This window comes from Zonotrichia albicollis, chromosome 1 (genome assembly GCF_047830755.1).
Source record: "Zonotrichia albicollis isolate bZonAlb1 chromosome 1, bZonAlb1.hap1, whole genome shotgun sequence".
NCBI lineage: Eukaryota > Metazoa > Chordata > Aves > Passeriformes > Passerellidae > Zonotrichia > Zonotrichia albicollis.
In genome coordinates, this window is record NC_133819.1 from 88,798,606 (window position 1) to 88,821,104 (window position 22,499).

General features: G+C 41.9%; 2 protein-coding genes across 4 annotated transcripts in view; both read right to left on the reverse strand.

Moving 5' to 3' along the window:
* The window catches only part of TMEM245 (transmembrane protein 245), a 76,910-nt gene extending 75,976 nt beyond the window's left edge, over nt 1-934 (reverse strand). For 2 of the 3 annotated variants that reach the window (XM_074546461.1, XM_014264311.3), the window contains exon 1: nt 152-934. In XM_074546461.1, the coding sequence (XP_074402562.1) occupies nt 152-787 (636 nt within the window). In that variant the 5' untranslated portion in view covers nt 788-934. The remainder of the gene's footprint in view (nt 1-151) is intronic. The other variant, XM_005482993.4, reaches the window with a different exon arrangement.
* A 4,377-nt stretch (nt 935-5,311) lies between these two features.
* FRRS1L (ferric chelate reductase 1 like) lies at nt 5,312-19,907 on the reverse strand. The gene is made up of 5 exons (XM_005482961.4): nt 19,451-19,907; nt 17,669-17,753; nt 17,068-17,206; nt 13,476-13,722; nt 5,312-13,073 (listed from the first exon to the last, which is right to left on the reverse strand). The coding sequence occupies exons 1-5, from the start codon at nt 19,659-19,661 to the stop codon at nt 12,901-12,903; spliced, it is 855 nt and encodes a 284-aa protein (XP_005483018.1). The 5' UTR covers nt 19,662-19,907; the 3' UTR covers nt 5,312-12,900.
* Between the last annotated feature and the right edge of the window lie 2,592 nt (nt 19,908-22,499).

The following is a 22,499-nucleotide window of genomic DNA, read 5'->3' on the forward strand; positions in this document are numbered from 1 at the left end:
TGCGCTGCTATTTCGCAACACTCTAACACACACCTCAGAACTCAACAAGCCTGGATGTTTACCCAAGAGCTCGCCTGAACCACCTCTGCCTAAACTGCATCTCCAGCAGCGGGGCATGCCTGAAGCGCGGCCGCGGCACTGCCTCACTCACCCACTGGCTGCTGAAGTAGTCGAGCCCCTGGCAGATGATGCGGGCGGCCTGTGCCAGCAGCACCTGCACGCCCAGCGAGCTGCCCAGGCAGTAGAGCCCGTAGAGCAGCGGGCCCCCGGCGCCCAGCAGCAGCAGGAGCCGCCGCCGCCGCAGCACCTGCTCGCCCAGCGCCTCCACGCCGTAGTTGGCGAAGCAGATGGGCAGCAGGAGGGCGGCCAGCAGCACCGGCGTGCGGGAGCGGTGCAGGCGGCCCAGCCAGCGCCGCCCGAGCGCCGTCAGCGAGGTCTTGAAGGGGTGCAGGAAGGTTCCGCAGAGCACGGCCCAGAGCAGCGGCCGCAGGAACGCCTCCAGGATGAAGTACACGAGGACGGCGGCGCCGCAACACAGCCCCGCGAACAGCAGCGCCCCGGTGTTGTAGAAGGCCTGCTTGATCGGCTTCTCCAGCCGCGGCAGCGACATTCCCGCCGCCCCGCCCTGGCCGCCCAGCGGTAGCCGCGGCATGGCCGCGCCCGCACCGGGGGAGCCGCCCGCCCGCCGCTCCTGCACCGGCGAGCCCGGCGGGGCCGCGGCGGGACCCGCGTCCGGAGCCGCGGCGGGAGCGGCGTTGGGAGCCGCGGGCTCTGCGCTGTCAGCCATGGCGGGCACGGGCACGGCCGCCGCGGCCGGGCGCGGAGCGGGGCCGGCAGTGCCCGGGCGGTCGTGCCCGAGGGCGCGCAGGGGCCCTGGGCTGTAGTGCCGCCGCCGCGCGGCTCCGGGCGTGCGCCCAGCCCGGCGGGAAAGGGGCGGCGCCGGCCCGGAAGCGAGCTGGGAAATGTAGTTCTGCTCCGGGAGAGCGGCGGCCGCGCTCCCTGCGCCCGGCAGGAGCTGCGGGGATGTGCCCGGGCACTGAGCCTGCCCCGCCCCCGCCGAGCGCGGGCCTAGCGCCTTCGTGGCTGCGGAAGGCGGCCAAAGGCTGGAGCACGGAAGAGCCCAGCAGCTTTCGGCACAACCTCATCCCCATCCCAAAGTGCAGCCCTGTCCTGCTTCGCTGAACGCTCTGCTCTCCCTACTGCTGCTGCAGTCTCGGGGAGCGGAATAACTTCGGAGATCTGGAGTGTCATTGCATGCTGGAGAGCAAGACTGGTTGGACCAGCTGGAGCATTTTGTCTCGTCTGAGCATGTTCTGGCAACAAATTGTTTAACAAGGAAGCATCTGCTCTTTTACTGGAAGTCAGGCCCACTGAAGAAGTAGTTGTGCTTAGCATGGTTTTTTAGACCTGACGTTTATGACACTGTACCATCACATGCTATTTGCAAATAGTTTAGAGAGGAGCTAACTTCCTGCAGCTGGCATACACCAAACACCTGAGTGCGGGCATGAAGGCAACTGCTAACATTCTGCAAATGGTCTAAACGCATCTGTAATAAATACACATGGTCTGGAAGGGCCAAAATTCATGACATTTGAACTAGCTCAGTGCTGGCACTGTGCTACTCCGTTCTCCTTCCATGGTTTAAGACCTCTTCAGAAGGTACTAAAGCTATTGGTAATGCTGCCATAAAACCCTCAGAGGGATCTTCCCCTTTCTTTTCAAGCTTATCCTCTAAATCATAATAAAGAGATCACATGCCACTGAACATATAAAAAGTACACAGATACTAAAAATAACAAGGAAAATAATAAAATTTCTGTATTTTTAGAATTTTACATGTAAGTTTAACCTTATGTAACTTCGTATTAGATTGGAGTCCAGGAGGACTTTAGTGGAGTATTTCTTGCATGATGGAGATGTTAAAAAGCTGAAATTATCCTGAGCACAATTGTCTTTAACTTGTAAAGTGGGAATTCTACACCCATTCATACGTAGCTTTTAAATGCAGAGCAGTACCAAGACAATGGCTAGATGTGACCTATCCCTGTCATAATACCAAGGGTGAAAGGGAGAGATTTTTCCACACCCTTCCTGTGACTATGTTGCATCCTGAAGCTGCGGGTGAGGCTGGACCCCAGCCAGTTTTTGACGTTTTGCACGGCAGTCCTGACTTGTCCTTGCAAAGCCTTTCCTGCCAGTTATGCAGAAGTTTACACTTGTAAAGGTTCCTCTAAGCTCCTGCAGCTCCTTGTTTTCCCTCTGCTGAATAGATCAAGTGTAGGTTCAACAAAGTACTTTAATTTTATGCCATGAAAGCACTTACAAACCTACAGGCACTTTGTTTTATCTTGATGAGGCATTACAAGCAGTTGTCCATACAAGAAGCTTTCATTGAACCTTAAACTGATACTGTCACTCACAGCTCTTTGATCAGATAGATCTGCCTCCTGGCAGGGTGCTGAAGTAGGTAACAAGAATGCATCATTACCTGAACTTTTCTCTTTAGTTCAGAAGCCAAACTCTAATTGCTCATTACAATACCTTATTTTATTGCATCAAAGTTCAATTAGCAAGTGTCAATTAAGATTTACACCGGGGGAGAGCAGAGAATTCTAATCCTTCTGTTAGCCAAACAGAGATGCCAGCAAATCAAACCTTCATTGGCACATCTTTATTCCTTTGATTTTTCTTAACAGACTCAGTCAGCCATGTTCTGCAGGAACAGAAATTAATGCCACCTCCTTGACTTGACTGAAGCTATAAATATTGGTTTACATAAGCCAAGGATCTGGTCCCTACTGTTTAAGACCTTTCCTTTCCAATTATGCTTTCCACTCTCCATTTTAAACAACGAAAAATATTAGAAAGGGGAAAAAACCCAACAATGCAATAAAATAAAGATTTCTAATTAATGTATCACTACAGCAGGATTACTTAAGAACAGGGACATGACCCACAAGTGTCAGAAAACAATCTCTGAATCTTTGACAGCTGAGGGGAGGATGTGTGATTGTCACAAGACACACCCCAGCATCTAAAGCTTAACTCCACAACAGATTTCAAATAGCAACTTCACAGCTGGTTTTGCCTAAGATTTGAAATGGTAAGAGATTTTAGATTAGATGTCCATAACTTGCACAGATACATTTGATTTAGGCATTTTTACCGTCAAAGATAAATAGCACACCTCAGGCTCCTATACTGCCAGAAATTCTACAACCACCTCTTTGATTATATTTTTCCAATTAGGAAATCTTCAAGGGAAAAGAGGGCAACAAAGGAATGCTTTCACATCCGTGGAGAAAATGCATATGCACCTGAAAGTACATGTGATAAGTATTGATAGTCTTTGGTGCTCTCCTAATACCTGCTACCTAAAATCAGGTATTAATTAGTAAAAGAGAAACTTGTAACTTCTGTCTGCTTCCATACTAGCACCCACGATTCTGTGCTCTGAACTGACACCTTTGGAGTCCTGTTCAAGAGGTCAGAGACATCCCTAGCTCTTTATTCACTCGATGTGCAGTCAACACAGACCAAAGTTCCAAGCTGTTTTACACGATACCAAAATACTGTGTGCTGAGGCAGCCACAAAGCAGAGGAGATAGACAATGCCAGCAACTGCAAGCTAATCATTATTTACAACCAAAATAACCACATGGAGCTATGAAATAAGTCAGGAACAAAGCCACAAGGTGTCAGCACTGGCCTGTGTATTTAGAAAATAACTATCCCTGCATGAGACACTATTTGTTTTAATCTGTGTTACTGAGCATTTGCAAACATTCAGTTGAGGCTAATCTTGCTTCATCAATTGTCCTCAATTTAATGATAAAGTAATACCATCTTCAGATCAATGAAAAATACCTAATGTAAACTATTATAGTTTCACTAGTACCAGAAGTAAAGAAAAAAAAAGTTAAAGTCAATGATTTAAGATACAACATTTGCATCTTCAGGTCATCTGCCTGTATCTTTGCATTTTGGGCTAATGAAAAAATTATTATTTTATGCAGGTCAACTGCTAAGATGAGAAGGCTCCAAATTAAATGTCATTTACAAAATATTGGTGAAAATGAAAACAAATCCTTGGGAACACCATGTCTGATTGCACCCAGTGATTATAGCCTGACTTTATTGCAGAAACAACTTTGTTCAAACTTTGTTCAACATCTCAGTTAAAGTGTACAAAATTATCAGCAGAGCGACTCTTGAATGATTCACACAGAAGACTGAATCTTGTTCCATTAACAAGGGGAACGAAATGCATGGCTGTAAGGCAGAGTGGTCAATAGCACCGACACAAAAGCGTTCAATCACTGGAAAAAGCATGCAAAACAGCAGCAGTGGGACTGTGGATGGACAAACACAGAACATGAGCTGGATATACAGAGATCTGAGTAACACAGGAATGTTTGGGATCCATCGGGTTTTGTGACAAATTCCTCACCAATCCATCAGCTGTCACATAATGCAAGACAAACAGAATATAATTTAAATAGATTTGGTACATGTAATGCCTCTACTGATCATGATGACTTGGACAGTGCACAAGTAGCTGACACACACAAGATCCATCCTTTCTTGCAGCCTGCAGCTACAGGCTTGCAATAATACTACAAACACATCAAACAGACCACACAGTGTGAAAACAATACATTTCTTGTTGCTCCAAGCCAACTCTTCTTCCCAGTCCAACAGTAAGGAGGAGTAAGGAGCTGAAATACCTGCTATAACCTTAACAGTCTCAGAAATTGAAGCATCCCTGTTTGAGAGACTAATACAGCTACTTTTGCTTGCTAAGTATCATGGCACTTCCTCCTCTTTGTTATCAGTTCCTAATATACTTTCATTTACTTCTTTTCTGCAAAAGCCTGTTCTGGCTGCTTCAGAAGCCATTCTGGCCGAGGAACAGGGCACTGATGACAGTAGATAAAGAATACCAATTTGTAATATTGCAACTTGATCATATTTGTATCAAATAGTTACAAAAACACAGCACAGAGGTCAGCACAGGAACCTCTAAATTCTACATACTTATAGCAATTGACAATGTGGTTAATACTTTGTTGAAATAGAAATGATCACATTCACTTACAGTTTCATTGTGATTCACATAGTGGAAAAAAAAAAAAGGCAGTCTTCTCACATCTGTTAATTTGCTAATGACCAGTCTCACTGACTTAAATGGAATTAGGCTAACAAATTCAAGACCATGGCATGGGGAGGAATTATTAACATAGGCAGTGTAGAGGGTTCTTTAACCTCATGGAGACTTTTTTTCCCCTTTATAAATGCCATACACACATTTTCTTAGACTAGAAAGGCATTTATTGCAACAGTTTTATAAATATCATTGTCTGTCACTGTCAAATAGCTAACAAGGCTCACTTGAACACCAACATTTAGTATAAAACAGATGTTACAAAGCAATACTTTAGGGCATGCACGGATTGTAAAGTAGTCCCATAGGTCACCGTAATTTCATTATCTATTCACTCAGTGTTATTTTTGCTGAAAAGACTAGAGCACAAAGAAGTTTGGCAAATTCTTCTGGATTACAAAACCTCCATTCTGCACTCCTATCCAACCAAATGCTCATTGACTTCACATGGCTGCTGGGTGTTGGCATACAGAATGAAGCCTGGCATAGAGAATGCAGAACACCACTTAACACTATAGTTACAAGTTTCTCATTTGTATGTTTTATCTGTGTATTAGTCTTGACAAAGAACTGAATGAATTCAAAAGGTAGAGACGGCATTTCAGGTTCAACCATTACACTTCATGTAATAAGAAACAAGTGGCAAGAGTTAACACAGTTATGACAGCCAGCTTATTTGCAAAGAGGTTAAAGCAAACTAGACCTCTGGATATATAAGTCAGAAATACCAAGATATATCAGGCATCAGTTATAACCTAAACAGAACTCAACATGCTAATAAAATATATCTGCTTAAATAAAGGCTGGGAACATCACACACAAAAGTCAGGGTCCCACTATTTCATTTTTCTAATGAGTTAATAGGTCTGAAATTTAATCTTTGAATCTCTTTGTCAAGACTTGAATGATAATTCCAGCTTTAAAAATTCTACTGTGATATTTTTTTATATTTCAATATTTATCAATTGTTTCATATCACCAAAGGTAAAAAACTAAAAAAGAGCCCATTGCTTTCTATGTGATAAGTCAAGTATTTCAGAAGCAGACACAATATTCTGGAGTTAAATACCAAGATTTTTTTTCCTCCTAGGTTTAACTGTGGCATCTGTGCTTCCCTTCTTATTACCCTAATAATCTATATGACAACATTCTTTTGACTTATTGAACTTATTCTTGTTTCAGGTTGTATGCAAAAAAAGGTGAAAATAACACTGTAATACATCTAAGACTGAGGTTAATTTTTGCACTGAAGAAAGAAGATGTGTGTATAAAAACTGCAAACATAAACACCACACACGTAATATCTCAAGTTTATATACTTTCTTCCTCTATCATTCTGTCTCCCCCAAAATCAGCTAGGAGTCAGGGAACACATAAGGTTCTGTGTTTCCTCTTATCTCCAGAGGAGAATTTAGCCTCTTTTTTTAGCTTATCTTGTATAATCTTGTATAATTCTCAGACTTTACATGCACACACAAATACCTTCAGCTAAATCACACTGCCTAAATATCAATTACACAAAGAATACTTTCCATTATCTAAATCTTACAGATCACTGTTGTGAAAAATCAGCAGGAATATTTTTATTCCTTGGCACAAAGTCTAAGTGATTTTTTTCATTTATTTGGTCTTCTACCAATACCACCATAGAAAATTAAACTGAATGACGTCAAAACTAGGAGAGAGATATGAAGCTAAATCACGAGTTACCATAAAATGTTCACTTCCCTGAGTAAGCATTGGAGCCATAACAGATTTGCAGCTGCTCAGCACTTCTGAAAAATCCAATTACTTCTTCAAAAATGCAAATATGAATTTAAGAATCCTTTAGAAACAGCTAAGAGAAGTACTGGTAATTTTGTAATGCTCTAAAGAGTAAAACACCTTTACAGAAAATGTCTTAAGAATGCCACATGAAAGTTCATCTTGTAAGGACATTCCTAATCAGCCTTTAATTGCAGATCAGATCGAGCCTATGTGGAGCAGCAGCTGTTCTAAGATACAGAATATGAAGTCTTGCACTTATTCCAACCCCACACTGGTTTGGAAGAACACTCCTACTTAGCTAAGAAACACAGAAAGAGGGCAAAAGCAACAGTTGTGAATGGCTATGGAACCGTGTCAGGGGAATTAAAATGGGACCTTAAGAAAAGATTCCTGTCTAAGAGGGTGCCCAGTCACTGCAACAGGCTCTACAGGGAAGTTCAGGGAGCATCTAGATGATGCTCTGAGTCATATGGGTTAGTTTCAGGCAGTCCTGTGAGGAGTACAGTGTTTGTTGGGCTCTAAAATCCATATGGATTCCTGCCAACCTGAGACAGTCTATGAGTTCTAATCAAAATACTCAGTAATCCAAGGGAAAAAAAATCTGTCCCCTTCTTTACAGCAGTTTCATTGCTGTTGCCAAGTTGTAACACAGATTTTCAAAGCAAGTAATATCTTTTATGTCTGCATTTTCACACCTATCAACTCCATAAGCTGCACACATCCTCTCTGACATTTCAAAATTGCACTGCTTTTGCCTCACTATCTAAGCCCAAATTAGGTAAGTGAAGTAACCATGTTGAAGCATATATAACTCTATCAAACCTACTGTGAGAGCAGAAAAAAAAAGTTACTGAAGGGATTAATTCATATTTATAAAAAATGTTTAGAAAAGGAAGGCTTACCTAGGTCTTACTACGTATTTGCAAAAATCAGATACCTCGACATACAAACTGCGTATAAATAACTAGATAAGAAAAAAAAGTAAAAAGTTGGAATATGTTTTAAAAATTATTTTCTTTTTTTATTAATTTTTGTACACAAGGACTTGACATCTTCTTTAAAATCTTCCTGTTAGATCCATCTCTATCCTGGGCAGGTTGAGGGAGAGCTGCCCAAAGAGACTGCTACAGAAATACTATTAATAAAATTTTAATTAGGGGAGCTAATGTACAAAGCTGTTAAGATGTAGAGCCCACATCTTTTGATACTCAGACTGCAGCCATCAGGGAGTACCTGCTCACTGGCCATTCTACAAACTGAGCAGGTACTCACTCCCTGCTGCTGCTGCTGTCTATGGGGTTTTGTTGGGCTTTTTACCTCTGGAGGCCAGATCAAGCCTCCAGCTCTTAACATGGAGCTTGACAGCAGAGGACATCTTATGGCATGGTCTGACCTGATCATCAGCCCTTAAACAGCTGGGACCTGTCTGGCAGCCAAAATCTCTTTCAAGTCAGACTCTATTCCTTCCTAACCCTACATCAAATAATACTTGGAAAAAGACTGTCAGACAGGCACTGCCACACGTAAATTTATACAAAAACAGAAAGCATGCCAAAACCAATAGCCCTTCCTTGTTATTTGTCCTTACTACCAGTCTCTCCATTCTTCTGTTCCAAACTGTCTGGAGTCACCAATGCCTCACTGTGCAGCATTCAAGCAAAATGCTTTACCAGTTTCATTACATGGGGTTGAAAAGGATCATACCAATTCTTGTAAGCCACGCACATCCTCAGCTCCATGAGGCACTGAAGCACTGCAATATTTAAAAGTATTTCTGATTCTATTATAAATCTAAGGCTCTAGGCAAAGTCATCTTTTGTATAAAACACTAACATAATAGCTACTTCTGAAAATAACTGGTATTACACGTTATGTAATCCTCTGAAATACATATTTTGTTCTTGCTATGTCTATTACCAAATACTTTACTTTGGGGAAATTATTTGGAGATGTTAAAACAAGACGAGGGTGGGGGGAAGTACACCTGCTACACAACAGTGTGCCAAACTAATGAAACCATAGAGTAACAAAATGCCATTTAAATGCTATTAAAGTTACATAATTTGCATATAAACTTTAATTCTGCCTCTGGAGTACTGGAGGATGCAAACTTCCAACGGACCAAGAAAAGACTTGAAAGGCCAGACAGAGGGTCTACCCTCTAAAACAGGAATAATTTTCTTTTTTGTAAATCTCTCATGCGTTGGAGGGACGAGAAAGTAAGAAAAAAAAAGAAAAGAACACCTCTGTCTTCCCTTGAACTTATAGCAGTTACTAAGAAATAACTTCTTAGCTATTTAGTACATAGAGGCAGCTGCAGGGCTCTTTTTTCAAGATATGGTGCCTCAAGTGAGCGTCAAGACCACTGCCTGGGTGCCATGCTGCTGTACTCTAATTCTCTAATGCCTGCGCTGAAGATTGGGAAAGTCAGTCCCAAAACCAGCTTTAACAACATTTAACCCAAACTGGGGGTTTCTTCAGATTACGGAGGCCTCAACTGTTTATTTTCTTACTATCCAAGTAGTGCAAAACCCACCAAGACAAGGCCACAGAGGGAGTTCAAACTTTTCCCATCAATATGTTCTCTTTCAAAAACAGAATACTTCGCTTGTAATAACAGAAGACACCATCATCCATTATCCAATCACATTACCAAATCAGTTAGGTGTCTTTTTTTTTTTTTTTTTGAGGAGGAAATCAATTAGCATTTCACCTCTACCTAAAAAAAACCCCAGTTATTTGATACCAGCAATGAAAAAAAGATTATGCAAAAAAAAAAAAAAAAAAAATCTTTCTAATTAGTAGCCACAGTTGAATTTCCAAACAACACCATAGTCTAAATATGCCCTCTCTAAACTCAATACCTCTGTATGAAGTCACTCTGCAGCAAGAAATTCTTAAAATTAAAGCACTTAGGAATGTGTTCTTTAATAGTTGTTTGGTAGTAATCACACTAAAGAAACAAAAAATTATTTGGAGTGGGAAATACCTGTCTACTTTTCCAAAGCACACCTTTGCTTCTAGTTTGTGTAGTACCAGTCAATTAGACAAAATAATAAAACAAAACATTTTTAAATACCATAATCACTTAAAAAATTACTTTGAAGTCTGTTACTTTATAGTAACTTTGCATAACAGGGATAAATCCTGCTTTTCAATATTAAAAAGAAAAACAAGAAGACAACATGTGAAAACCAAAGTAGTCTCCATGACAAGTTACTACGCCCACTCAAATGCTAAGACTTACCAAATATCATACAAGCTTACATACCACATTTCCCTTATAACCTTCCTCTCCTCAGATGTTTATCCCAACTACCAACTTCTAGACACTCATACCTCCATTGTTTGGCAACTTGAATTCCACAGTCCTGATTTTCCCACTGTGAGGAGGAACTCTTAGATAAACTCAGTGCTAAACTCAACCATCCATTTAAATGCCAGATAATAAATTGTTTTGCTGCTTCCTGTGGCCTTTTATTTCCTCCCTTTTGATTAGAAACACTTTATTAGGCTAATTAAGTACTGTGAAGCTTAGATGAAAGATGTTTTAGAAGCGCACATTTCTGCTAGTACTTCAACAAGAGAAAAGTATAATGACAAAAACACAGCACACTGACAAGTAATTTGAAAAAGGAATTAAAAATAATGTAAAATACTTTGCTCTTTCTTCAAATCCTGAACTTTAACCACATCTGGCTGCATATGTGTAGAAAACAGATTGACAGCTGTCACACAATTTTACCTTTGTATTATTATTGTCATCTATAACATACCTGTGTGCTCAGGTCCAACTAGGATATCCTAAATCCAGAGCTCTATTAAAGAAGAAAAGAGAAGCCAAACTGGGTTTCTATCCAAGTTCAGTACCTTTAAATTATTAAATTAGCCCTTTAGTGGGTAATCAAGTAAACAGCTGAAACAGTAAAAACCAAGCCATAAACTAAAGCAACCCTCAGGCTCTGAGAAAGAGCTGCAATATCTCAGCTGCCTGAGAGAAAGAATTTACCCTAATGATTTCTTCACTTCACCTGTTTGCTGAATGTAAAGCTCATTATCCAGGCTTTTGCTTATCTGCTCCAGCCAATCTTAAGGCTAAATGACACAGCTGTTGTGGGCCAAAGCAGACCTTATTAGGTGGTCTCTACTTGATCAGATGATGAGTAAGTTAACCAACCTGAGAGAAGTAATTTATACTAAATAAAGCTACTGTATGCACTTTAGAAGTTCACTTCTGAATTTCTCTTCCCTTTCCTGAATTCTAGTGCAGTAATTTTAAGTGAACAAATCCTTAAAGACACCAATGAAAATATAAAATATGAATCAATCTTTTGAAATAGGGATAAAGTGTTTGTTATGAAGATAAGTTCATCTTCAATCTAATTCATACACCTTAAGCCTAAAAAAACTTAGGTCTACAGACATCAATCTGTGAATAATGATGCAAACCCAACCAAGCTAATTAATCATTTTATACTCCATGCAGCAATGAGAATAGAAAAGAGTTGCATTACATATACTTGACCAGATTCTATGTTAGAGAGTCCTCAAGTGTATCACATTAGATAAAACTTTGGTACTAGTTAGACTTCAATTCTACGTAAGTAGAATTTGAGTGTAAGTTGGAAAGTGAATGAGTAACCTTACCTAAGCACATTTGACTGCTATATGTAAACGTGTCATCCACTTCCTGTTATGTAAAGAACAGAAATTCTTCACTCCAAGTTTTTATTATAGTCTGTGGCTCATAAATGCATTTTGACACTTTTCATCTCTGTAAATTTTAGCATTCCTCTTGTACTATTTATTGGTGATAAAAACAGCTAATGAATTTTCTAATTTCCTTTTTAGCTCATCTTTTTCCACAATACCTGTATTTTAGCAGTGGTCTGATGAACAAAAGATACTGCTGTTCTTAATAATCCCTGTCTTTTCTTACAAGTAATCTCATTTATATTTCTTTGTAAGATTACACCAGCTGCCCAAAGTCACCCTTAACATGAACAGGATTTAGTGGCATACAACACAGAAAAAGAGATTACTCCATACTACTGCACAATTACTTAAAACATATTTACATGTCAGCAAAATTGCTTTTTTTTTCATAAAAAGAGAAAAAATGATTTAATCTATGAGGACGACATCCTATGGCTTGTTGGGAACTTTTATAGTCTGCATGTTTTACATCTGGTTTTCCAGTATATGGAGAATTTATATTGCTGTATTCTCCTGTCCCCTTGTTTAAATTACTTTATATCTCACTCTTAAAAGAAGTAGACATTTCTTTCCAAAAGGCTATTGAAACACAATAAAGGCATTCATCACCTATTTCTGTTGAAAAAAAAAATCATGCTAATGCTTGAATATGCAAGTTTAGTTTTGGAAGTACTACAGCAAGTACACTTTGATAAATATTAAAAAAAAAAAAAAAAGAAAAAATAGATTGGGAGAACTATCCACTACTGAAGTGCAGTTTTTATACTGCTGTATTGGTTTCCAGGTCTTAAGATTGGAAACTGCACTTGGAGTTGTGCTCTCTGCTCTAGAAGTACCAAACAGCATTGCAGTGTTTTCCCAAATTTGCTTTTTTTGTAGCAATTTGGAAGGCAATTTTGTTATTTGATAAGATGTCCATCACTAAATTCACCTGAACACACATACCCCTCCCAAACACACAAACACACACATACACACATTGATTTTACAAAAGTCTCATTGTTCTTAAGCAAGTAATCACAACACTGAAAATATTCTCCTAGTTCACTGATTTTCTTAAATGATTTGTCACCACTCTGCCACTCAAGGGAGATGGTTATTTCACTCTTCTGAGAAGCTAACTATGTTCAAAAGCAGCTAGATGAGGATGGTGATGTGATATAAATTCCAAAAGAAAAATGCATTGTCCATCCATATAGCCGTCCATCCTGAGAAACTTCCACTGCCAAATTCTTGCTATTTGCCATTGGTCATGGGGTTCCCATCAATAAATAGAAGGTCAGTGCAACAATGAGGAGCAAGCAGAATGGAGAGGAGAAGGTCTGATAGGCAGCCGAAGGCATGAAAATATCTTCGTACTTGTAAATGCTGACAACACGCTCCGACACGGGTGGAGAGTCGATATCATGACGAGTTATAGAACCTTTAGCAGGTAAGGGCAGAAAGAAATAACATCAGATGCAATTTTTTCTGTAACTCTACTGAAGAAACAGGCAGGGAGGTAATTTTCAAACTTATGGAAGCATGCAATATTACACTGTCAGGGAGTACAAATGAAATTCAAGTAAACAACAAACATCCTTCAAATGAATTAAGAACTTCTAGTTATGAAGTTCTTCTAAATTCAGCTTTAAGAAGTGGGGATAGTAGATATATATCCAGGAAAACAAGACATATCCTGTCTTTCTTTTTTAAGCCTTATGCTGCCAGAATTTTAGTTCTTAAAAAAAAAAGGGTGGGGAGAGGGTGTGTCCAGTAAGAGTCACGTAATTGAAGGAAATTTATCAATTTTGGCACTTCAACTGAGTTGGTGAGATCAACTTACCCTGGATTGCTGGGCCCCAAGCAAACAGGTAATACCAACTCAGGTGCAAATCCACGATGGTTTCTTCTCGGGGAACGTAGACAGGACGCTTGAATCGACACGTTACACGGTTGTTTTCAAAAACCCCCTCCTCATCCCTAGCAGGATTTCTCTGGATTTCTTTAGCCCACTGACCAACATTGTAGAAGTGCTGTATTCGGACTCTTCCATTATCATCATGAACACAAGCCATGACATCATCTCCTCCCTACAAGGTTAAAAAAAATTTGAAGATGGATAACAAAAGGGTCATAAAACACTTCCTCGTTTATGTATATAATTTTAATTATTCAAAGCTAATTAAGACCTGGCGTGCTCTTTCCTTCTTTCTAAGTTATATATACATAAATATTTGTATCCCTTATCAGGTGTCTTCAGTAAGACTGAAAAGCATGTTAAGCGGGTGGCAATAACTACATACTGTTACTCCCTGTGAATGCTCTTTTGGATCTTTCTAAGAGTTATTTTGCTTAACATATATTTGTAGGATATGATATCACTCTGACATCACAATTAATTGATCCGTGGAAGGCTGTTATTTGTGAAATTCTGGCATACTGCTTCATAAAATGTTGCAGTCTTGAATCTCTGATGTGTACAAAATCCACTGCATCAAATCATGGACATAAAACCAATAAACTTTAGTGAGACAGAGGAAACAAATCTACTACATATGAGAAAATAATAGCATTGATTACAGTAAGTCTTTTCTAATCTCTTCTTATGTTCACTTAGGAAACATCATTTCTCATAACTCTTATTTCTTATAAGAAATGTTGTCATAACAGAATACAATATACCACAGGATACAAAGAAAAAAATTCAATCAATATGTGCTTCTTCACTCAGCATAAGCAGCCACCAAAGAACCAAGAGACAGAAAGAAGAAGGAGCCACTTATTTGTAAAGGAAATTCATGGAAATACTAAAGCAATTGCTGGAGCAGTTACTCAAGGTGGCTGACAGAGTGGTAGAGCACAGGGATGAGCAGGAACTTCAGGAGCATTATCTCATAGAAGCCTTAGCACCAAGAGCCATCAGAGCACTATCCAAGCTGGATGAGTGGCACAGCTATCAGTGCTGTATTAAATACAGGCCCTACTCCTCCATATCCTTATGAGAATGTCATACTGATGAAAGACATGATGCTTGCTACTGTGATCATCCCTTAGTTCTTTATTACAGGGAAAAGAGAGGAAAAGTGTATTTCAGCACTATGGGAATATTGCACTGTGCATTTGTAAAAGATGTGCAAGAAGTGGGTGGAAAGAGGGGACAACTAAGTAAAACACATGCTTGAACAGTTTCTGCACCTTGGTGCTGCTGCAGACCTTTCCAGCCTCTGTCTTGAGACCCTCACTGCTCTCTATAACTCATTTCCCAAGTTTAACTTTTATACATCTAAGCACAAATCCCTCATTCTTCAGCACAAAGAGGCAAAAATAAAGGTATTTTTACACTGAAGGAAGAAAACTAAAAAGGAAAGAAAAAGGCATTTTGAATCTCAGTTAACAGAATGACATTTCAAAATCCTGCCGAGACACAAAAGCCTGAAAGTGGAAAAGCATAATGTTACTTGAGACAAAGAAATAGGTCATAGAACTTTAAAAAAATCTATTGAGGACATGAAATAGGGTTTTTTTCCCTTAATTTCTGAAACTATCCAGGCCACACAATTTTGATCAGGGCCTCCAAAGCACAGCCCATTTCTCAGAGCTAAGCTGTTTTGACCCAGAGCCATTTTATCATCAAAGCCTGTGCATCCCAGGACACCAAAACATCCTTATGTTTTGTTATGAAGTTATGAAAAAGATGAAGTCAGCAGGGGAGCCAGACAGGAAGAGAGAGGCTAGCTGGTTAAGCCCAGCTGGCTTATGGGCATTATATGACATGTGGAGCAAATTTGGAAGCAAAACCTTTTACTTTACAATTCCTTTATTCTCTTTACCAGAAGCTCAGACTTAACCTGCTGCTTGCTGTGCCTGCTTTGCAAGTGGCTGATGAGAGGAGGGCAGTGGGACCCTGGGGTCCACTACAGGTACCTCAGAGGTACAAACTGGAAGCACAATCTGATAGTTTGGGGACAAATACTTAGAGGTGCTGAGCTGCTTTGAAAACCCTGTCGAGTACCTGCATTGGCAAGCTTCTAAACTCCTCTCAAAATTTGGCTGTAAAGCTGTTCTTTACACCAAAACCACAAACTGTTTCTTGTGACATGAACTGTTCTTTATGACACAAAAACCTTCTATTGTCTTGTATTTATTTACAGTGTCATATTAAAATATATGTAGTAATGACTGAGAAGCACTTGTCCTCACATTTTCTTTCTATTTCCCATTTTGGGTCAAATGATGCCTTAAGTTTTAGCTTACATATTTTTCAGATTCTGTACTGCATTAGTATATAACTTTGAATTTCATATAAAGTGTTAGCAAATTCTCTTCACAGCTTAGTTAGACAAAACAATCCTTTTCCAGCCAAGAACATTGTTGCAGCTTCAGGTCCAAAAAAGTGTAAACAAGAGTGAATTGAAGAGTGCAATCTGGGAGGATGAGACTTCATAAAACTTCTGTTAAGTCAGTGCAAGTCTTCCAATTCATTTTTTGTGGGTCCTATCCCAGGACATCTAATTCCTGTATTTTTTCAGACTGCTACTTTCAACACTGCAAGAAACAGTCCTTTCTTTGCCTTGTGATTTAGGACATAGGTCCAGTATTGTTCTATATACTCAGGAGAGTTTCTGTACATGAACACTGATATTATAAACAGCATTTTAATCCTAAACATTTTAGCAAGGATCACAGACAAAACATCTTTGCATAAGTCATCTATTGCCCACATTTTTTAAAGTCCACACATTACATGCTTCCGTTTTGCTCATTGAAATTCACTGAAAATTGAAGCTTTTAAATTAAAAAGTAAATACAGGAATAAGCATAAAACAGAACCCAATAACAATCCAGAGGAGAGAGAAGAAATTTTAATAAGACTGCCTTCTTGAGTATAAATGCTTAAATTAGCAGGAGTCATTTTCTCACACATTTGTGGCTTCTCCAGAACAACACATAAGTATGAAAGAAACCAAAAAATTTCCCAAGTTAAACAAAAGTGAAATAAAAATTTATATTGCTGAAAGTTAGCTGATTTTCTCAAGAATAAAATTATTTGCTATTCAGTTTATGATGTGTCTTTTGCCCAAATTACACTGGCATAAAGCGCAACAGGACATTTCCATGTGAATTGGCTTATCCCTGAGGGCTTTTCTAAAGAAAAGGCAAAAAGCTAGTGACATTCAAACATTCAGAGCTGAACTGAAATACTGTTGCAGTTCTCAGAGAAGAAGGGAAAGGAGATGTTAGGAAGGATGAAGCAGTTTTCTGTGAGGCAGTGCTCCCAGGGGGGCTACTGAATGGTGCTTTGTTTCAGCAAGCCAGTTTTACCTTACGTGCTCTGTTTCTCACCGATCAAATATATAAATGTACACAAACCATTTATATCCCAGCATGTGAAAGTGTGTGTTTATTGCCAACATGAAAAGCTGTACATATCTTACCATTTTCTTGTCTGAGGAAAATCCCACTGCCACCCAGCCATCTGTGTCAGCACTCAACTCAAATTCAACATCAGCTCCAATTCTGCGGTAACTTAGAAAGTAGTCACAAGTCTCTGCATTGCATCCAGGCTTACCATACCTAAATGGAATTGGAAATATACATAACTTTTTCCTTGAAATTTCCTGCTATGGAACTTAATTAAGGTTTTGCAAAAAAACATAAAAGAATGTATTTTGGTATAATGGCAGTAAAGCATATATTCTGCTGGACATAAAGTAGCATTATTTTTTTGCAAGTATTACTCTTTTAATATATAGTATTCAAACAGTACAGCCAACAATAACACAAAATATTACTGTTGACCTTCTTTGCTCTGTTTTTTGAAGTGCTTCATGAAAATACAAGAAAGAACTGTAGGTCCGTAACTATGACATGTATTCTTAAATAAACGAATTACCTCCAATAATATATGACCATAGCTGTATGGTCTTAAGCAGCAAACATTTATTAAAATTACTATGAAACACCAACCAGAGTCTCCAATATCATAAGTCATCATCTGTAAACATAAAGGTATCTAGACTCTTATCTCAGACTGACCTGAAGCATCCCTTGGTTTTTCCACAGTCATCCACTCTGATTTTTGCGAATGGGTCCACAGGAGGAGCAGTAGGGAAAGGGTAACCTGTATAATCAGAATAAACCATTACTAAATAAAACACAAGGACTAAAAATCAACAATACTAAAGAGCAGGTCTTCCAGTACCATTTACTTTGCTGATAACTATACTGTTCAGATGAGTGACTACTTTGTCACGTACAAAACCCACTGCTCAGATGGTCCTGGGTCAAAGTAACAAAGTAACATAAATAACTGAAAAGAAAACTTTTCTAAGGTTTCCTACATTCATCAAGGAGAGAGAAGAATGCTGGAGAGCAAAAGTTAAATATAAGGCAACAGGATCATGGACTTTTGCAGTACACTCTCTCCTTGTGCGCTCATAGTTCCCTCAGGAAATCCATAAGGGAACTGAGCCCTTAGCCATAAATGACAGCATTAGGTATAAATGCGGGCAGGGCACCAGATGCAGAGCTGTAGGAATTGATACTGAAAAGACCCTGTAATACATCCTCCTTTATGAAGTAAAATAAAATACACATTGTAGTAAAAGGTAAGAGAGTATCAGGGCAGGGAATTGCCTGAAGTTATGGCCTTCAATCACTTGTGATGGCAGAGCCAGAAGAGCCAGACAGTGAGAGTTATGATTCCAAGTGATCCCTTCTGCTGGATTATAGTACCAAAGAAAAAGTGAAAAAGTTTATTAACAGACCTATTCAGCCTTGGCTTGTGGGAGCTGGTGTCTGTTGCATAAGCACAGATATGTTAATAAGATGTTTTTTTATTTAGCCAGATAAAAACCAAAGTGCTAGTTGTGGAACTAGAAAGTCCTCTGAAAACGCTTCATTGAGTAGGAAAAGTGCTTCATTGAGTGGGAAATGAACACTGCAGTTAGCTACAGCACCAGCACACAAATTTTGACCTACACAACTTAGGGCATTCGGGAGCCCTGATTTACTTCCCTAGATTTCTGACAATGGTAATGGAGAAAGTATGCTGCTGTAAGCTGCAAATTACAGTTACAATAACTCTATCAAGGGCAGGTAAATTACCCTGCACTAATAAGTTTGCAGAATTTCACAGCAGCGTGTAGTGGTGCATTACTGAAACACGGGTCACAGGACATGCAATTTTGTCACTCCTCACTTATTTTCAAATCCATTGAACAAATGGTTTTCCATGCAGCCTAGCTGCAAAAGCGGTGTTTTAACATTCCACCATTTGTAAATGCAAAAAAAACCCACACCAAAAACGCACGACCACGCTGCTTCTTGACACTTTAGGGCACCGCACGTCCTTTCGAAGCCCTCACACCCCAGGACTCCTTTTTACGCCACCAGCCCGGAAAGATTTGCAAGAGGGGAAGGCGAGGTGCCGCCGGCTGGCCCCGCTCTGCGGGGAAGCGACGTCCCCCGGCCCGAGCTCCCGCCCGGGGGCACGCCCGAGCCCAGGGATGCCGTGTCGGGGATGCCGTGCCCGGGGATGCCCGCGGACGAGGCGGCGGCTCTACGGAGAGCGGGGCAGGGCACCCGGAACCCCCTGCGGCCCCGGCCCCGAGCGGCAGCGCCGGCTGAGGCGGCCGGGCCGGCGGAAGATGGCGGCGGGCGCTGGCCTTCGTGCTGAACAGCGCTGCCACCGCCTCCCGCCCGCCGCCCCCGCGCCCGCCCGCCCGGCCCGGCCCGGCCCGGCGCTCCCTCCCGGTCCGGGCCCCTCGCCCGCCGCGCCCCGCCCGGCCCCGCCGCCCGGCCCGGCCGCCGCCGCACCCTCCTCGGAGAGGTAGCGCAGGTCGTAGAACTCGCTGGCGAAGGTGCCGTACGAGGAGTCGTGGTGCCGCGCCGCCTCCTCGCCGTGCTCCCCGCCGCCCGCCTCCCGCCGCCCGCCGCCCTCCTCCGCCGGGCTGGCGGCGGAGCCGGCCAGGAGCAGCAGCAGCAGCGGCAGCAGCCGCCGCCGAGCGCCGCGGCTCCGCTCCGCCATGGCGGCGGCGGCGGCGGGGCGGGGAGGCGGCGGCGCCCGAGCGCGGCTCCGCGGGGGTGAGGGGGCGGCGGCCGGGGGGATCCAGCCCCGAACACGGGCGGTGCCGGAGGGACCGCGGCCGTGGGCGAAGAGACGGCCCGGGAGGGTGCTGAGGGGAAAAGGTGTCGGGCGGCGTGTGCCGGGGATGTGCGGGGGAGCGGCGTGTGAGGGATGTGCCGGGAGAGGGATGCACCGGGAGCGGGATGCGGCGGGAGCGGGATGCGCGGGCGGTCACACGCACAGCCCGGGCAGCACGGAGCCCTCCCGCGGAGACCGCCGCTGACAGGTTGCGCGGTTGTGGCCTTCCCTGGATCACTGATTTCCCGCATCCCACAGCGCGCCCCACCCAGCAGAAACCCCGCCGGCCGCGGACACGTCTCGCACAGCCGTCGAGGGGCAGTACCCAGCCATCCCTGGCTGCCCCCGTGGCCTCGATTCACTAAAGCCTCTTGGCATGTGCTTCAGGAGGACGTGATAAATCCTGCTCAGTAACTGCCGGGCAAACTTAGCTGTTTTCACTTTTTCTTTTATTTATTTATTTATTTATTTATTTATTTTATTATTACTATTATTATTTCTAATGACTTCTGGGATGGGACTGGAGACACAGCGCAACTTAAGATTCTTTTCAGGTAAAACTCCATGGCAGCAAGCGTTCGCTATCTGATTGCATGTTCTTGCTTAGTATTTTATGCAATGTAACTGCAGAAATACCAACATACTCCAAACCTGGCAGGACTGAAGGAATTCCCATGTTGCCCCAAAATAGTCTTGGGCTCTGGTATCTGAAGCTGGACTTGCAACTAGGTATCCACGAGTTGATGGAAGAACCATGGCCTTTCATCCCTTGCCTTACTTGGGTTTGGATTGCTGTCTTTTGCTTATAGCCATAATTTTATTTTTGCGTTATTATGCATGGTCACACTTCCTCCTCTGAGAGTCTGGAATAAAATTTGGGAAATTTGGGAAAATCGGAGAGAGGGAGAGAGAGAGAAAGAGCAGCACACAGCAGTCTGTAATATTTGGAAATTAAAATAACCCTCCATTTAAATATTTTCTATTCGTAGTGTCGGTGACTGCACTGAGTTACTTTTTGGTGGGGCACTGAGGCTGCCCAAGACCTAGGCTGCATTAGGGATAAGTTCATTCCTGTGAGCTGAGCGGTGACTTGTCGTCACACTGGAGTGTGCTCAGCTGCGTCAAGTGGAGGATGTTAATTCACATGTCCATGGTTTAGTCTGGTGGAGTAGCGTGCTACTTCTCGCTGCAAATAGAGGAATAGCCACACAGAGGAAGAAAATAAGTTGCAAAAATAATACCAGTTGCATGCAAATTCAACATGTTCCACAGTAGCATATGGAAAAAGCTATAGGAAAGCAACAGCAAGATCAACTGCTAAATATTGAGTCCCTTCTCCCTGCCCCACTGAGCCTGGCAAACTTTAGCAGGCTAGTGGAAAACAAGGAAACAAATGGCAATAGAAAAGCCCTTATAAATCAGGCTAACAGGAAAGTAAGGCTGCAGCTTCCTCTTTCTGGCAATAATTAACTTTGATGAAGGCCCCCCATCTCCCTTTTTGAAATAGCTAGCCGAGGGTTGTGGTGCCTGTGAAGAAGCATTTGCTCAGCAAGGGAGCAGCTGTCAGCTGCATGCTGGTTTCTCTTCCCTGGGAACAGGCTTTAGCACACTGTGATATGGGCAATGCTTCACAGTTATCGTAAACACTTAGGATATTTGTCATGTATTGTTTGTGCCTACATGACACCTATCATTTTAAATCTGGCAGCTGAGATATCTCTCTGTGATTACAGTGGAGCTGCACTGATTTTCTAAAGTGAAGATATGGCTAAGAGACTGACCTTCCTCCTAGTAAATTCTTAAAAATGAAAACTAAAATATTCCTGAATTTTTTGTTGCTTAGTAGAAGCTCTTGTGGTTGTCTGAAGGTCGTCCCTATCTCAAAAATGGGTTGCTCAGGGAAGCCACATCACGCTGAGACAGGTGGAGCTCTAATGAATACCTTCAGTTTTCACCAGACAGAAAGGTCTTCACTGCAACTAACAGCACTGCCAGCAGTACTGCAGGAAAAATCCTTCTCTGATTAAGTAATTGATGTTGTCGTCAAAAAAAAAGCATTAGCAGAAAGAGCCCAAACTGCAATTGCGTGAGCAGCCGTAACCCTCAAATGCCTGAACTCTCTGAATGCCACATTTCTCAGCTTGCACGTGCTTGTAATGCCCCTCTGAGAGGAGACACCAACAAGCAATTTGAGCACCACAGGTTGGAAGTCCTCTGGCAGCAGGAGTCCTTTTGCTTTTGCTGAATTGGAGATGTGAGCATTTCCACCACTTCTTGCACCATTGCCTCCTGCCTCAGGGGAACATAGCAGTGACATTCTTTGGATGGTTAATTGCTCTAGCTCGGGCAATTCTGTGGTGCTAGCACTCAGCCTGTGGGTGTCTTCCCAGAACTGGGGACCAGACTTATCCCCCTCTTATCCTTGAGGCTCACTGTGCCTTCTTTCTTGGCTGTTTTTGTCATTCACAGTATACCTTTCCCCTGGAGGCTCATGCTTTTTGGAGCCTTTGGACTAGAAATTAAAGTTTCAATAAGTCTTAGTTTATATAAAAGACATTCAGAAAAAAAAAATCATAGTTCTCCTGGTCATTTCCATCCAATCAACATGTACTGAAAAATTAGTATGTATCCATCAGTGCTGACTGAGAAAACAGCTCCTGAGACAGCAGTTTTCTTATAGTAAATCTGTAGTAACCTGAACCAGAGTTTGTAATTCATACG

Excerpts from the sequence above, each read along its gene's own strand:
- FRRS1L (XM_005482961.4), bottom strand. The coding sequence starts at position 19,661 with ATGGCGGAGCGGAGCCGCGGCGCTCGGCGGCGGCTGCTGCCGCTGCTG. Across the intron at positions 17,207-17,668 it reads AAAACCAAGGGATGCTTCAG|GTATGGTAAGCCTGGATGCA; the intron begins GTCAGTCTGAGA and ends AATTCCATTTAG. Across the intron at positions 13,723-17,067 it reads TTTCCTCAGACAAGAAAATG|GGAGGAGATGATGTCATGGC; the intron begins GTAAGATATGTA and ends TTAACCTTGTAG.